The sequence below is a fragment of the Delphinus delphis genome, chromosome 7, assembly GCF_949987515.2.
Source record: "Delphinus delphis chromosome 7, mDelDel1.2, whole genome shotgun sequence".
NCBI classification, from domain to species: domain Eukaryota; kingdom Metazoa; phylum Chordata; class Mammalia; order Artiodactyla; family Delphinidae; genus Delphinus; species Delphinus delphis.
In genome coordinates, this window is record NC_082689.1 from 18,385,654 (window position 1) to 18,402,378 (window position 16,725).

At 57.3% G+C, this 16,725-nt stretch overlaps 1 protein-coding gene and 1 long non-coding RNA gene across 2 annotated transcripts in view; one reads left to right on the forward strand and one right to left on the reverse strand.

Moving 5' to 3' along the window:
• The window catches only part of ASIC4 (acid sensing ion channel subunit family member 4), a 22,562-nt gene continuing 5,837 nt past the window's right edge, over positions 1 to 16,725 (reverse strand). Inside the window, exons 2-10 of the mRNA XM_060016051.1 lie at positions 6,115 to 6,259; positions 5,901 to 6,028; positions 5,548 to 5,710; positions 4,975 to 5,031; positions 2,929 to 3,082; positions 1,611 to 1,702; positions 1,455 to 1,534; positions 1,020 to 1,124; positions 1 to 824 (exon numbers count right to left, since the gene is read on the reverse strand). Coding sequence (XP_059872034.1) covers positions 723 to 824; positions 1,020 to 1,124; positions 1,455 to 1,534; positions 1,611 to 1,702; positions 2,929 to 3,082; positions 4,975 to 5,031; positions 5,548 to 5,710; positions 5,901 to 6,028; positions 6,115 to 6,259 — 1,026 coding nt within the window. The 3' untranslated portion in view covers positions 1 to 722. The remainder of the gene's footprint in view (positions 825 to 1,019; positions 1,125 to 1,454; positions 1,535 to 1,610; positions 1,703 to 2,928; positions 3,083 to 4,974; positions 5,032 to 5,547; positions 5,711 to 5,900; positions 6,029 to 6,114; positions 6,260 to 16,725) is intronic.
• LOC132428345 (uncharacterized) overlaps positions 14,933 to 16,725 on the forward strand; it is an 18,711-nt gene continuing 16,918 nt past the window's right edge. Inside the window, exons 1-2 of the long non-coding RNA XR_009520105.1 lie at positions 14,933 to 15,003; positions 16,520 to 16,648. This is a non-coding gene — a long non-coding RNA (uncharacterized lncRNA). The remainder of the gene's footprint in view (positions 15,004 to 16,519; positions 16,649 to 16,725) is intronic.

Below are 16,725 nucleotides of genomic sequence, written 5' to 3' on the forward strand. Positions count from 1 at the left end.
TTTATTCCCAACTTTGTCAGCACTTTATAAAACCAGACTGGAGGCAGAGAGGCCTGAGAAGGCCCCCTTCCCCACCCCCAAGCTCAGCCAAGTTCTGAAGGATCTGCCTCTCCCTGTGGAGGGGACTCTGGGAGTGCGGTTGGGGCAGAGGGAATTGGGAGCTGGACCAGGCCTGCTGGAGCACACACTCCCCCTGCCAAAAGGGATGCTGGGCCTGGAGAGGGGCAGGAAGCAGGACCAGCCCAGCAGTCCTGAGTCCTGGGGGCCTGCCCTCTCCTGCTGACACTCTAGGGCTGGGACCCCGGCTGTCTCTAAATTACCGACCCTCATAGCCCCACCCACCTGCTACATCTGTGTCCCCACCCCCACCCTGTCCTCCCTAAATATATACAAATGTACAGAGGGTTCCACCCCCTCTGGGGTGGGCCCCTTTTTCCACCTCCCTTTCTCCTCCCCTCCACTGGGGCCCATGGCCTGGTCCCCAGCCCTCCCTGGGCACCAGCCTGGGGGTGGAGGGTGTGGACAAGAGGGACCCTTGTGCAAAGCAGCTGGCACTAGGGTGGGTGAGAGCAGGGACCGAGTCCCCACCCTCCCAGTGAGCACCGCCCTCTTCCCCTCAGCTTTGGGCTGCCCCCAAGACTTCGGTCCTAAGAGCGGGAGGCTACGGTGGGGATCTGGGCTGGAGTCCCAGACTCCTGGGTCCTTTTGGACGCAGCACCATCCTAGCAAGCGAAGTCTTCAAAGAGGCCTCCCGCGGGGTGGTGGTTTGGGAGCAGGCCGCTGGTGCCTCCGCCTTCAGCGCGGCCCTGGCTTGGGCAGGTACTCTGCGAGGCGAAGAGCGGGTGGGACGGGGAGAGCTCACGTGGTACCCCCAGGCCTCACACAGCCAGCCTTACCCTGTTCCCTGGGGCAGAGGCCTCAGGGGAGCCCAGGAACCCCCTCCCGCAGGCTAGTTCAGAAGTTATGGGGGGATTCAGTCCTGGGAGAGGACGCTGGCTGTATACAGCGCTCACCCTCACCTGCTCCTTCAGCTCCTGAAGCCCCAAAGTGGAGATGCCCCCAGTGGCGGTCCGGAGGGGGGTCTTGGGACGACGCCACGCCCGCCTCAGTCGGTCCCAGGACACCTGGGGGTTCGGGGTGGGAGGATAGCAGTGGGCTCAGGAAACTCGCTAGAGGAGAAGGATGGGCCCCACCAGGCCCACCTCATAGGACTTGCTGGCCCAGCAAACCCTCCCAGGACACCCCAGTCCTCCTCACCCATCCCCCTCTCCTGACTCCTCAGCGCGCTCGGGCCTTCCCACCAGTCAGGGGACGCTGGTAAATGACCCTGAGCTTGACCTCCGGCAGTCCAGCTCCACCAGGAAGCCTGCACTGCCCCTCTGCTTTCCCCCCAGCCCTTCCTCCTACCTGCCCCTCCCCATCTGGGTGGCCCCCACCAGGGCCCCATCCCTTGCCTCATAGATGTAGTCTAGGATCTCCAGCAGCGTGAGCACACTGGCTCCGATGAATAAGCCCATCTGTCCCCCGAGGTCCCCTGGGGAGCATGAGAGCAGGGTCAGAGGGGGCAGGCGGGTCCGGTCCACCCCCGTGGAATCGGGGCTGGGGCTCACCCAGCAGGGCTGACAGGCCGTAGGCTGCTCGCTGCTCCATGGCCTCGGATGTCAGGGCTTCAAAAAAGACATCTAGGACCAGGAAGTTCTCCCTGTAGAGACAGGAAGCAGGGTATCCTTAAGGGGCCGTCTTCCTGAGGAGACGGCTGGCGGGACATCCCAGGCCCAGCAGATCCGGATCTGAGGCCCCCCTGTGCCAAGAAGCTCCCAAAAGCTGTGAGGTGAGACAGGCCCAGATGCCTGTCAGCTTCATCTTTTGAGGGCTAGCAAAGGGCCTGGGAGAATAAAACAAAACTCCTGGGCCGGCAAGATTCCCACTCCCCGCCCCAACCCCGCCTTCTCTAAAGCAGCAAATAGTTTTCACTTTGACCCATCCCCATACCTCTCTAGAACCTTCAGTGCCTCCCTATTGCTTGACAGTCTACTCCAGAATTCCTCTTCCAGACCTTCAAGACTGCCCATGATCAGCTGCACTGTACCTTCTTATCCAAACCGCTTTTTTATCTGCTTCTTTCCACACAGCCTCCCTGCTGCTCAGGCTGGTCTTGACATCAGCCCATAGATCTCTAACTGGGATGCCTCCCCTCTCTCCTCTTCTCACGGACCCAAAGCCGGCGTGCTCAGAGGCCCAGCTCATGCCTCCTCTACTTCCCCTATGCACATTCATCTCTCCTGGGGCCTAAGAATCAGTCCCACACCTTCAAACACGGCCCCATCCGCAAACTGTGGCATGAGTTCTGTGTTATAATCATCTCTGTCCCCATAGGAGCCAGCGCTGGGCTTGGCACTCAGAGGATGCTCAGCATTGGTAGATTGGCTGCAGGGTACCAGGCCCAAGGCTCAGTGGGACCCCTCCTGTGGGCCACCTGGCTCCTCCCCCATCCCTTCCAGTTCCTCTCCCTCTGCACAGCATTCACTGGACATGCATTTAGCGGCTCCAGGTTGCTGGGGGAGAAAGACGCACAAACAGACGTGCAAAAGACATGCAAACACAAAACAGTGGGTAAATGCAACGACAGAAGTATGTACAGGGTGCTGTGGGGGTTCAGATGAAAGGTGTTTGGGCCCTAAGGGCTCTTAGGAGCCCTAAGAAGGGCTCCCCTGGAGGTGGAGACACAGGATGTGACTTGGAGGATGGGTAGGGGTTAGCTAGAAGAAAAAGATCGTGAAAGGCATTCCTGGCAGGAGACTCATTATTAACAAAGATGCAGCCCACTCCCAGCCTCCACCATGCACCAGGCCTGTTGAGGGTGGCCTCCACCACACACAGACACACACTCACAAACGCACACACGCACGCACACACACACATACATACCGTATGTAGGTCTCATTGCGCTTGTATTTTCTTGCCAGGTACCGGGCTGAGCCCCTGTTGGGGATCTTGACCATGGAGATTTCTTTCCCGTAGCGGGTCAGGTTGCAGGGGGTAGGGCAGAAACATGGGCCTTCGGAGCCCCCACCCAAGGAATCTGCAACACAGAGGCGCCAGCTGCTGTGCGGGGTGGGATGGCCCAGAGGCACACCAGCTGCAGGGAGGAAGCTTAGGGGCTGTCCTGAGGCAGGCACACCCAAACTGAGGGCCCGGTCTGGCCAGCACTGGCACTGCCTGGGGGAGACTGGCTGGGAGTTCCTTCCTGGACCAGCTTCAGACCATCCAAGAAAGTGGGCGGAGGCAGAACCCCCAGCACACTCCTATAGGCTCATCCCTCTGCTGCCCAGCCCCCTGGGACAGAGAGGTCCTCCTGGCTCAGAGGGAGGGCACGGGCCACCCACCAGAGCTAATTAACCACATGAGGCCTCAGACACATGAGGGGCTTGGAGAGGATGCTGGGATGAATGGGATGTATGCATGTGTTCACGTATGCCTACGGATGGGTGGATGGATGAGTGGATACATGGATGGACGGATGGACGGACAGAAGGACAAATGGGCAGGGTTATTATGCTCAGTATGTTCGCCCCCACAGATCCACTCTCCACTCTCCCCACCTTGCTCTGTCCCAGGATGCCAATCTCTGCCAAATGCATCACCTAGACTCCCTGTCCTATGGCTTTGGGTTGGGTTTGGCCAATGGGAGGCCCCGTCAGGATCACAGGGCAAGGAGGGGAGAGATGCCAGGCTTCCTCACTTGTGGTCCCGGCTCCCGGCTCCTGTCCATCTCAGACAGCCACAGGTCCCTCTCTGGGTGCCAGTAGCAACCCCTTCCTTTGCCCCTTAAGGCGCGGGGGCAAGAAAGGCTCCTTAGTTCTGTGGAGTCTCACCACCCCTTGTGGTTCCCTTATCCCCACTTACATCTGTTCCTTCATTAAACACGCTTCAATCACCCCTTTGGCAGATGCAGTTGGTGTGTGGGACAGAGAAGGTGTGATTCTACTGCCGCAGCACCTCAAAGCCGCCCCCGTGGCCCCAGCGTCTGGATTACCGCCGAGCTCTCCTGACCGGTCACCCTGTTCCTAGTCTTCCTCCCCGCTTATCCATCCTCACATCTAATCAGGGTCCCCTTCCTAAAATCAGAAGACATTCTTGCCTTGCCTTAAGCCATTGTTGGCTTCCCAGAGCCTCCCCCGCTCTTTCCAAGCCCTCCTTTGTTCTCTGACCTCCAGCCACACTGACCTTTCTGGGCTCCAGACACACACGCTCTCTCTGGCCACAGGTCTTTAGCACGAGCTGTTCCCACTGCCTAGAACACGTCCCCCCTTTTCACCTGGCTGACTCTTCCACATCCTTCCAGTCTCAGCTCATATGTCACTCCCTCTGGGAATCCTCCCTGCCTTTCCAGGTGAGGCTGCATGCCCTTGCTGGGGCCCTGTAGGATCGCTGAGGTTCCCCTACACAAGGACTAACATGCGGTGCTGTGATGCCGTCCACAGCCCCGCCAGGCGGTAAGCGCTACAAGAGCAGAGCTCTTGTTCCCACTTTTACCTCTGGCCCCAGTGCAGGCTGCAAACACCTGTAGAATGAATAAATGAATGAATGAATGAAGTGTGGATCAGGCGAGACCTATGGACAGATGGGGTTGCCTTACCCACACCGGTAGCCAGCAATACATCTTTTCTCATACCAAGGGAGAAGACATTTCACTTTCCCAGAGAGGCAAGCTCATTGGCTGAAGCAAGATGAGAAGCCCCGCCCTTCACTCTCAGTTCCGGTTCTCTGCAACCCCCAACCCTGCTCTCTCTACCACAACTGCAAAGGTCCTCAGACCCCTGGAGGTACGGGATAAGGCTCAACCCCCAGGAAAAAAAACACCCAGGAAGAGACTGGGAGGAGGGGAGGCAAGGCAGTGAGGACCAGGGTGCACAGAGAGACGAAGAGGAGGAGGGGGCCGGAGAGGTGGGGAGGGGAGAAGGCAGCACGGACCCAGTGTGTGGTCAGCACACTCGATGTAGATATTTGGCGGGCAGATGGTCTCATTGCCTGAAAGGAGAGAAGATTATTCCTGGAGTCTATAGTTCCATCCACTCTCCCCCCCCATATTCCCAAATGTGGGCACATACATGCATGCACACACATAAATGTGTGCACATGAATTTATACATGCCTGTGCATAGAAGCATGGAGATGTACGCATGCACATATGCACGTAAATCCATGCGTGCTTGCACACACACACATATGCACATGGATTTGCATGCACGTGTTCAAGCACATGCACACAACCTCAAGTACAAAAGTACAGATATGCACAAGTACATGTACGCATAAATACATATTAACAGGCACACCGACATGCACGTGTGCATCCCATATGCATACGTGAAAACATGCATAAAATCCCGAACACATACCATGTACACTCACGTGGGCAGAGACATGCACACATGTTGTCATACACGTGCACCTGCCCCCCTGCACATGAGCAGTGTTCTGCCCTTGGAGGTTCTGGAGCCTGGCAGGGTGACACAGAGAGCTGGCAGGGGGTGGGGTGCCCACCTGGCATGTGCACCATCCGGCAGTGGCAGCGCTGAAGCACGGCCTCCTTTTCACAGCGCAGCCGGCAGGCAGACACACTGTAGGCTGAGTAGCCTTGAAGCTCAGGCTCCCTGAGCGCACTCTCCGCTCGGCAGTTGCCCCAGGGCTGGGGCAGATAGGTCAGCTGCAGAGGTGGGGCATGACGGGGTCACGCACAGACGTCCCACCCGGCCCTCCGGCGCCCACAGCCCCAGTAAAGTCCATGTGAGGGCTGGTGGGATGTGAGCTTCTGGGGGGCAGATCTGGTCAGCATCCCCTCTGAGCCCAAAGGCCCGGCCCTGTGCCTGACCCAGGACCCAGCTGGAGGTGCTCACCCGCTGTTCCTGGCAGGACACAAAGGTCTGGAAACCTGGGGACACGCCGAAGCCCAGCTGGTGGATGTAGGGTGGCTCCTCCTGGCTGTGGATTTGCACTCGGATGCCTGCCTCAAACGACGTCTCGTCTGCACAGTAGAGATGGGCACCTTTGGAAACCCACCCTAGGCAGAGGACCCAGGCCGGAGCCCCTGTCCCTTTCCCGCCTGCGTACTTGTCTCTCTCCAGATGGGCAGGTACTCCTCCTGCTGGATGTCCAGCATGATCTCCAGGCCACTGCCCATGCCCCCCACCCGGCTGGCCAGTGAGCTCTGTGGATCCGCGTTGAAGGTATAACACTTCCCATAGCGAGTATAGACCTGGGAATAAGAGACAGGAGCGGGAGGGGCGGGGGTGTGGAAGGGGGAGATGAAAGACAATGCCTTAGGCTTAGGGTTCCCTGTCCCCTGTGACGGCCACCAGACCTGCCTGGTCACCCCTGTCCCATATCCCAGCAACCAACCGACAGCCCAGCCTCCCTTGAGCTCCATCATTTCTACTGACATCCTCTCTTAGATGATTAAAAGGCACCTCCAGCTTAACATATCAATAGTAGAACTCTTGGACTTCCCTGGTGGCGCAGTGGTTACGAATCCGCCTGCCAATGCAGTGGACACAGATTCGAGCCCTGGTTCGGGAAGATCCCACATGCTGCGGAGCAACTAAGCCCATGGACCACGGCTACTGAGCCTGTGCTCTAGAGCCCGCGAGCCACAACTGCTGAGCCTGCGTGCCACAACTACTGAAGCCCGCGTGCCTAGAGACCGTGCTCCGCAACAAGAGAAGCCACCGCAATAAGAAGCCCGCGCACCGCAACGAACAGTAGCCCCCGCTCACCGCCATTAGAGAAAGCCCGCGTGCAGCAACGAAGACCCAACGCAGCCAAAATAAATAAATAAATAAAATTTTAAAAATTAGCAGAACTCTTGATGTCTTCCCAAATCCTGTCCCCGACCCATTCTCCTCTTATGAGTAAAGGGCCCCACTACCTACCTAGTTTCTCAAGTCAGAATCCCTGAACTCTCCCTCTCCCTGTAGGTTGGTTGCTGGGATATGGGACAGGGGTGACCAGGCATACAATGCAGCTGCTGTCCCAGGCAATATCTATTTAGAATCCATCTACTCTCCTTCCATCTCATGTTCCCCTTTCACCATCATCTCCCCCCCGGCCACGGCGGCAGGCTCCTAACTGGTGCCCTTCATCGGTCTTTGCCTCTCTCTCCAAAGCCATTCACTACACAGTAGCCAGAGTGTTCATTCTAAACTGAGGAGATCCAATCAAGCCACTTGCCAACTTGAAGTCCACCAATGGCTTCCCATATCCCAGAGCATAAAGCCAAATTCCTTCCCTTGCCTGAAAGTCTCCACATGAGGTAACCTTTGCCTCTGTCTCCTGCCTTTCCACTCCCAGATCTCTGAGACAAATTCAAAGTTTCGGAGCGAGTTCCCTGCCCAGGCCTTTGTTCACGCAGTTCCCTCTCCTGGAATGCTCCCCTGCCCCCAGTTGGCATGGCTAGCTGCTCATCTTCTAAGCCTGAGGTTAAGTGTCCCTTCTTCAGATGCACACTCCTATACCACACACACGTTCCCAGTGTCAGCCTCCCCTCATCAAAAGCATTTGTTGGTTTGCTCAAAGTCCTCATCAAGACCTGAGATGATCTTGCTTATCTGTTTGCCTCCGTGTTCATTGCTCATCTTCCCCCCACTAGAATTCATGCTGCACAGGGGCAATGAGTCCAGCACCTGTTCCAGGGCGGGGCACAAGGAATACTTTAATACGCGGTTCCGCCGGCGCAGAAGCAGCCAATCTCGCTTTTCCTCTGCAGAGAGTCCTCCCATGTGAACACCAGATGGCGCTGCAGCCCCGGAGATGGAAGCCGAGGCTCTGGCGGGGACAGAGCTACCGATGGGAGTTGCGAGCAGCTGGGGTCGGGAGGAAGTTGAGGGAGAGGCAGATGGGAGTTCCCCCCTGCCAGGCTCACCCCACAGAGACCAGCCCCCGGGTCAAACCCATCACAGGCGGTACCTTCCCTGGGGGTAAGGAGGTCAGCGCACTCAATCACTCTCTCTCTCCCCGGCCTCTGTCCCTGGGAACATTTTCACTCTGGTGAAAGCTGGGAGAAAAGGCATGAGGCAGTGTAAGGGAAAAGACTCCTAAATGCCTGGCTCCAGAGGGAGGCTGTGGAAGGGAGAGGGCTGGGTGGAGGGCAGTAGGAGCGAGGAGTTCTAAGAACTGGGGGCCTGGGGGTGCCCTCGTTGTGAGGCAGGGTTGTCTCCCATCCCCATCCCCCTAGTTTAATTGCCCTGCTGATTCTCCCCTCTCAAGACAGTTCTTCTATCACCCAAACACCCTGCCTCAGATTCCCAAAACAAAAGCGCGCAAATAACAAGAACTGCACAGTTTACAAAACATGGCAGCATCTGCCACCCCATTTCATCTCCTCAGCCACTCTGGTATCAGGTAGGTTTAATTAGCCTGATTAATACAGATGAGGAAACCAGAGCTCAGAGAGGTGATGTGACTTGCCCAAGGTCACACAGCTTAGGGGGAGAGGTGGAACTCATTGAGATGCAAGACCCAAGGTGTTCCCACAGTCCATTGCTGGCAACTCCCCCAACCCAAGCTTACAGCACCCCAAGCCCCGGCTCCTGCTTCAACCCCATCCAGCTGAAATAAGACTGGAGTCTCAACGCTCGACCCCTTTTCCTCCATCCCTCCTTCCCTTGCACTCCACTCCTCTATACCTTCCTTACTCTCTTCTCCATATCTGCTGCCTCTCAATTCAATTCCTCACCTGTCCCTCCCCCCTCCTTCTGCACCCTCGCCACCTTCTGGGTTCCACTCCTTGACGTTGTCTGTATCACCCCTGCCGCAGCTCCCTGTTGTGTGTCCATCTGGGGGCAGGAGTAGGCATCACTGACAGTCCCAGAGCATCTGCTCTGCCCCAGGCACTGCACTAAATGCTTAATATGTTCTTTCCGATCGAATCTCACAATGATCCTACATCCTACAGATGAGGAAACTGAGGCTCCGAGAGGTTGGCTGATTTGCCAAGGTCTCCAAGATCAGTGCTTCTCAAACTTTAATGTGCACCCAAAGCACCTGGGGATCTTGCTAAAATGCAGATTCTGATTCAGTAAACGTGTGTTGGGCAGCAAGACTGAGATTCTGCATTTCTAACAACCTGCTGGTCTGCAGACCGCACCGTGAGTAGAAAGGCCCTAGTCGAAGGGGCAAGAGTCCAGCGAGACAGGCTGACTCTAGACCTGTGCTTTACATGCCACTGGAGGGAGGAGAGCCCTGAAGAGGGCTGAGGGCAAGATCCCTGTGTCCTCAGTGGTGGGGGCAAGGCAGATGGGGGGAATATGTAAGTATTTGTCCCAAATCTCAAAGCACTCATCCCCTTCCTATTTTGGGCCAAGAAGATGCTGGAATCAGCTCTTGCTGCTGCAGCCGTTTTTCAGTGTGTGCTCCAGTTGGGAGGCTAAACAAGGCATGGGCTGCATGGGGGAATCCCAGTAGTGAGCTGCTCACTCGCGCCCCCCGGTGTGCAGCGGCTGACCCTGACCGCTGGGCACTGTCATGGTCTCTCCCATGGGACCATGGACTCCCTGAGGCTGGGAGCCCCGTTTCATCATCTTGGTATCCCCAGAGCCCAGTGCAATTTGCAGAAGGAGGAGTGAGGTCGAGGGAAGGAATGCAAAGTGGACATTATCAAACATTCCCACTTTGTACTGGGTCCTGTACTTTTGATCTAGTTTCTCCTTTGAGCCTCCAAGAAAACCACATGAGGTAAGCATTGTAGCCCCCATTTCATGTTGAGGAAGCTCAGAGAGGGAAAATGACTTGGCTAAGGGCACACAGCAAGTAAATGACAGCAGAGATTCGAGCAGAACTGAGCCTGATGCCAAAGCAGAGTTAGTGCTTATAAAACACCTGGTAGGTGTTCAGTGAATGAATGAGTCTGGTAGCCTCCTGAACCTGGGTGGGGCTGGGGCAGCCTCCCTGCCCGATACCTCCACCACATAGACACAGACACGGGCTACCTGACACTGAAACTCTCCCTGTACAGGGCAGAGCCAACTGGGAAGGCTTTGGCTCCAATGGCTTCAGATGGTGGTGGCTACCTGGTACGCCTGCCCTTGAGGCGACTGTGTAGAGTGGGGGTGACAAAGGGAGATGGGTGGAAGGACTCTGGGTCTGCTGATGGACAATGGTCTGCAGGCAGTAGACAGGCCAGACTGGCAGGGCCAGGATACCTGCACAGCCCGGGTCAGGCCCGACTGTGGGGCAGAGCAGAGCAGAGCAGAGCATTGCCCTGGAGACGGTCCCTGGGCCAGGCAGGCAGCAGCGGGTGGAACCACCAGCTCCTAAGTGGCAGAACTCTGGTAGCAGCACAGCCCACATCTTCTTCCATGGAGACGGCACGGCCGCTCTGCCACAGGGTCCCACTGGCTGTCCACTGCTCTCTCCTGAATGGCCCCAGAGGAGGGTGTGTGGACAGGAGTTGAGGGTCCAGAGTCCAGCCACGGAAAGGGGCAGCTCCTGGGCTAGGATGTGCCCTGATGGGCCAAGGGGCTATTTCCAGATCCCCCCCCACCACCAGCCTCAGCCTCTGGGCCCTGTCCCCATCTCAGAGCCCACCTTCTTCTTCCGTCTGGCTCTCCCTCTTCTCGGCCCTCCCTTGCTCTCTGCCTTCACTCCTAGGTCCATCCCCCTGGCCCTGGGCTGAAGCCCTCCAGACCTAGGCTGGACGGGTTCTAGATAGGTCTGTGTCCATGCTGCAGGCAGACCCGTGGACCAGCTTCCTTCCTGCCAGCCCTCTGCCTGTCCCTCTCAGACCACCTCCCCTTTAGTGTTGGCCTGGACCCTGCCCTGGGTCTGTCCATCTCCCTAGCCTCGGTCGCCTGATCTGTCTCTCTCTCAGGTCTTTCTCCATCCTCCTGGCCTGTCTGTCCTCAGCATCTGATCAGTTATCCATCTGGTCTGTGTCTCTGTCCCTTGCCCTCTGTCAGCCTGTCCGTCCCCCTGGCCTCGTCTTTCTCCCATTGGCCTGGCTGCCCCCCAGCCTCTCTGTTCTTTTGCCCGCTGCATCTCTATACTGTTTCCTTTTCTCTCTATTCTCCAGTCTAGGTGTCCAGTCACTGACTCTTGTATTCCTCCTCTTGACTTTTCCCTGGGCCTGAAGCCACCTCCCCAAGCCAGGAACCCCTCCCCAGGCGCCCTTCCCTCCCCTCCAGGTCTGCCCTAGACGATGATCAGGGTCGGAGAGATCAGTCCAGAGCTTGCTCCTCTGAGCAGTGGCTTCTCTCTCAGTCCCTTGAGTTCCATCTGTCCACAGCTCCCGTTTCCTTGCATTCTTACCCACCCCTCCCCAACCCCTCATCCTCCCTGCAGTCAAGGAGCCCACAGGGTTAACAGGCACTTAGCAGGGCCAGGGCTCAGAGCGGTGGGGGAGAGGGCTCCTCCGCCGGGCCGCCAGGAGATAAGAAGCAGCCAGGAACAGCCAGGCTGGGCTAATCCCAGCGCTAATCTGCAGCCTGGGCTTTATCTCCAGCGCCTTCTGGGCACCCTGCCTCTGCCGAGGCCTTGGCACCTCCCCCCAGCCCTCTTTTCCATGGCTGCTTTATCCCTCCAAATTCCATCAGCCCTCTCCTGATGTGGTCCGGCCCCATGCCTCTCACTTAGGCCCCTGGAGCGAACTCCCCTTAATCCTGCAGTGCCCTGGGGTCCAGAGTGGGCCAGTGGAAGTGGGTACCTCTTCATCTGCCCTGGACTGTGGCCGGCATCCCAATTCAGATGGTCCTGGGGCCCCAGCTTCACTCAGGGGTGGCCCAAGCACCCAGGTTCCAAGCCTTCTCCTCCTCTGTCCTCGCCAGGGAAGATAGTACCAACTCAGAATGCCTAAGGTGTCTGCGCTGGTCAGAACCGGGAGGTAACTCAGTCCAAACCCTCACTGTACAAAGGCCAAATTGGAAGCCTAGAGATGGCAAGGGACATATCCAAAGACATACAGAAAAAAGAGGGCACGTTCAGAACCTGAGCCCAGTCCCCCACCCCCCACTGGACCCCAGCATTCTCCACTAACCTCCATCACCCCCCTGGGGGTCAGTAGACCCTGATCCCAGCTCTGGCTCCACCAGTGACAGCTGTGTAACCTTGGTTAGTAAAGTGATTTTTTTACTTCTTTGGTCCTCAGTTTCCTCATCCGTCAAGTGGGGATAGAAATTCCTGCTCGACTTATTTCACAGGTTTGTTATAAGTCTCAAAAGAAATGAAGTAGGTGAAAGGCATTTGCAAGGTAACATCATATACATGAGGCCTCAATATTAGTAATAAGAGTGTTGTGGAGACCAGTAAGGCCCAAACTGGGGCAGAGATCGACCATTGAATCTGGTGCTGGAAAAGGATCCACCTAAGCTTCATAACATGGAAAAATGGGTGCACATTTTGGAGCTGACAGAATAGGGTTCAAGTCCTGGCTCTGCCCCCAGCCTTGGACAAACAACCGTGGGTGGCGATTTAACCTCTCTGAGCCTCAGTTTACTTATCAGTAAAAGGGGGAATGGTAACTCCTCCTCCTAAGGTTAGTAGTGAAGATCAGAGATAAGTCCAGAGGGATGTGTGCAAGGTGCTCAGGAAAGCAGGGAGCCCGTTCAGGGAATCTTCTTGCCAAGACGGTGCGGCCATTTGATCTCGGCTCCCCACTGGGCCCATTCTCACACGGCATCATGCACCTTGGTAAAGGCCCTCTCAGCAATTGTGGGAGAGGATGGAATTCTGTCAGAGCAAACCCCCCAGGGTCTGAGATCTGGCTGTCCTATCAGAGGAGGGCACAGGCCTGCAGCCCTGCCCTTACTGTCTGTGGGATTCGGGTTCAGTCATTTAACCTCTCTGACCCGCCACTTTTCATCTGTACAACAGGAATAATAATAGGCATGTCAGAGGTGTTATGAGGAAAGAGATAATGTACACAGATAATAGCCACAGTTAACATTTATTCAGTGCTTACTCTGTGTCAAGCATAGTCCTAAGCCTTTTATATCAATTAACTCCTTGATTCTCACAAAAACCCTCTATTGGAGGTTTCTAAACATCTCCATTTTACAGACAAGACAGTGGAAGTCCAGAGAGGGTAAGGAGCTGGCCAGAGTCACATGACGTGGCAGAGGAGGGAACCAGGTGATCTGGCACTGGACTCTGCGCTAACAGCCACTGCGTGCTGAAACATACCTGGCACAGCCCCAGTGAATAGGAGGTGCTTAAGAAATGGTGGGTGGGGACTTCCCTGGTGGCGCAGTGGTTGGGAATCCACCTGCCAGTGCGGGGGACACGGGTTTGAGCTCTGGTCCAGGAAGATCCCACATGCCGTGGAGCAACTAAGCCCGTGCACCACAACTACTGAGCCTGCATGCCACAACTACTGAGCCCGCGCGCCTAGAGCCCATGCTCCACAACAAGAGAAGCCACTGCATTGAGAGGCCCGCACACTGCAACAAAGAGTAGCCCCCGCTTGCCGCAACTAGAGAAAGCCCACGTGCAGCAACGAAGACCCGATGCAGCCAAAAATAAATAAATAAATGAATAAATTTATTTAAAAAAGAAAAAAAGAAATGGTGGGTGTTCACATCACACTTACTTGTCCAACACCGTTCCTTGAGCCTGTACAATACGCCAGGTACTATGCCTGCTACTGAGGATGACTCGGAGAACAAAATCACTGGTCTCTGCCCTGAGGGAGCTGGCTATCTGGCCCCAAAGGCATTCATTCATTCCAAAAGTGTTTATTGAGCACCTAGGCTGGGAGCCAGGTATACAGCGGTGGTGAACAAAGCACACAAAACCAACAATCCCAGGGACAGGCAAATCACTACTGCTGGGATAGGTGGTATGATAGGGAGACCAATCCAAGTCCCCTGAGAGTGGAACGGGAATTCGGCTTGGGTTGGAGAGTATAAAGCTTCCCAGAGCAAGCGCACTCATCCACCCAGGAAGGGCATCCGATCACACCACAGTCAGACACAGGGAGAATACCCCCCACCCCACCCCACCCCGGCCCTAGTGCGCCTGCCCTCCCCCTCAGGGTCAACGCAGCATCCCCCCAGCCCCCAGCCACCCAGGTGCTCTTCAAGGCGACTTCTTCTCCAAGGTAGAAGTGCTTGTGAGTCTAGGAGGAAATGGGCACGACGTTTGAGCAAATGTAAACGCGTGGGCAGTAGTGGAGAAGTAGGAGACAGTCAAGGCCGTACGACTCCAGGCTGAGGCCAGGCTGAGGCCGAGCTGGAGCTGGGAGCCCGGAGCCCTTGGGGCCGTGGAAGAACACGGTGATCTCAGGGAGCGCCGCGTCTCCACTGGAGAGGAGAGAGCGGGGTCTCCAGGACGCAGGTAAACAGCCAAACCTGTTCCCAGGTAGCGACCGCATAGGCCTTAAACCCTAGAAAGTCAGTTTTGCAGACGGGAATATTTTTAATTTGTAACGAAGTCCTTCCCTGACGTTCCAGCCCTCGATGCAAAGTTATTCGTTAAGAGCTTGCCTACACAGTGGATCGCATCCGTGTCCAGGAGGGAGTTCAGGAACCGAGACCCAGGAGGTGGAGGAGATGGAGGAGGTGGGTGAGTGCGCCCGAGCCTCCAGGCTGGGCCCAGCCGCACCCAGAAGGCCGCACCCACCGCCTCGTGCTCCTCGCCGCCCCCCTCCTCCCTCCCGCGGGGCAGGCATCCATCGCGGCGCCCGGGCGCCCCCCCTCCGGTCTCCTCCGGGCTCCTCCATTCTCCTCCCGGGGTTTGCCTCATTTGCATTCCTCCGGCTCCCGGCTCCTCGGCAAAGTGACCTCCGCACACAGCCGCGCCAAAGGCTTCCACCGCGGAGGGAGACACCGCCTCCCGCCGCGCTCCGCGGCCGGGGAGGAGCGAGGGGCGCGAGCCGGCACGGCGGGGCGGCGGCCCGGGCCCCAGCGGATGGATGCAGAGGGAAAGGCCCGGTGCCGAAGGACGCAGAGGGACTCGGATGGGATTTGAACCCGCGGCCTCAGATCCTCAGCGGGGCGGGAGTGGGACGTGGAGGTCAGCACAGGCCGGCGAAGCTGCGGCCCCGAAATGGAACCCCAGCTTGGAACCCGGGGCTCCCCGACACCCCGTTTGCTCCCCCTGCACCCCTACTGGAGAGGAGCCAGCCCTACCGGGCAGTCGCCCAAGGGCCCCCAGCCCTTCCGGGGGCCTCCTCAGCCCCCAGCCCCGCTCTCCTGGCCCGCCGAGCCGCCTCCCCTCACCCCCTTTGGTATTTACACCTTTCACACATTTGTAAAGCTATTATCCTGTCCACGCTTAGTCACCGCTGAGCCAAGCGCCACGGATTTAGCTCCTTTAATCTTTCCTCCTAAATCAATCCTCCATTTCCCCTTAATCATCCCGTGGCTCCTCTCTGAACTCTCTTGCTGCTGCCTGTGCCTGTCTTTCTGGAACTGTTCCCCCTCTGACTGAAAATGGGTGTCCCAAGGGCATGGTGAACATTTGCGGGGTGGGGGGGGGAGGTTGGATTTTCAGCGCTGCCAACCCCGGCCTCCTCGGGGCCTGAGCGCCGGGGAAGAATTGCAGATACCCCCTCCCTCTTCTGGAAAACACACAGCACTCTGAAGCCTCTTATCTCCACCCACGGGGTCTCTGTCCTCCTCGGGCCTTCCCACCCGCCATTCATGTGGGATGGCTCCAAGACCCTAAGCCTCCACCAGGATTTACAAAAAAACAAAAACCCCAAACCCTCAGGCCTCCTGTCCACGGTTCTGGCTGTCCCCACCCCCTCTGCCCAGCTGCTCCAAGGAGGTGGCATTGCCAGGAGAAGGACAGGGAAACACTGATAACAGCCTGAGGCTGCCCTCTCATTCCCTCCTCCAGGGAGGCTGTCCATCTCTTCCCGCCACCCTGAGTCTCCACCCCGCATTCACTCCCCCTCCTCCGCCCAGTGACCTCAGCCTGAGTAGTCCCGAAACTCTGCACTCCGAGTACTCCTTGGGGCGCTCCTGCCTCCCTGCCCCCTGGTCCTGGTCCTTTCTGTCCCTGGCCTGGGCTTGGCAGAGACAGGCCTGCCACCAGCCGCGAGAGGGAGCAGATTCCTCCCGAGAAGCAGAAGGGCCGGGGTGGGTGTCCAGGAAGGAGCACGGGCAGAAAGAGGGAGGACAAGAGGGAAACGCGGGGGCCATTTCTTCAAAGGCTAATCAGCATCTTCCGGCAGTGCCACGAGAAGCTGAGCTGATAATGAGCCCAGCTCGGGGCTGATGCCTGATTAATGAAGAGGCCACGGGGCTGCAGAGCAGGGCCAGGTGGGGCACGTCCCTCCTGGCATTCCCCGTTGCCCTTGCAGGCCAGCCCCGGGTAACAGTCACAGTCCCTGCCGCTGGTTGCTGGGCTCAAATCCCCCTCCAGCAACTCCACCGGCCAATGGGAGGCGGCCAGGCTGAGAGCGCCCCCTCAAGGAGGGCCTGAGGGGCAGCAGCCAGCAGTGGGGCAGGCGGTGGGGAGGGCAGGCACGCTGGGTCCTGCAGTCGGAGTTGTAGCTAGACCTCTGAATGTTTTTTTTACTCAGGAAATTTTTAATTAAAATAATCAAGACTCGGGGCTTCTCTGGACAAATTGGAAGACCCCCTAACACCGGGCATCCCTGACCACAGGGCAACAGTTAGCTGGGGCTGAGAAACAGCTGCTCCCTTCAAGGGTAAGTGACCTTCACTTCCCCTCATACCCCACCCTTCCCTACTGTGTGCCTTCTCAGACCTGATCTGCCTGGCTCCC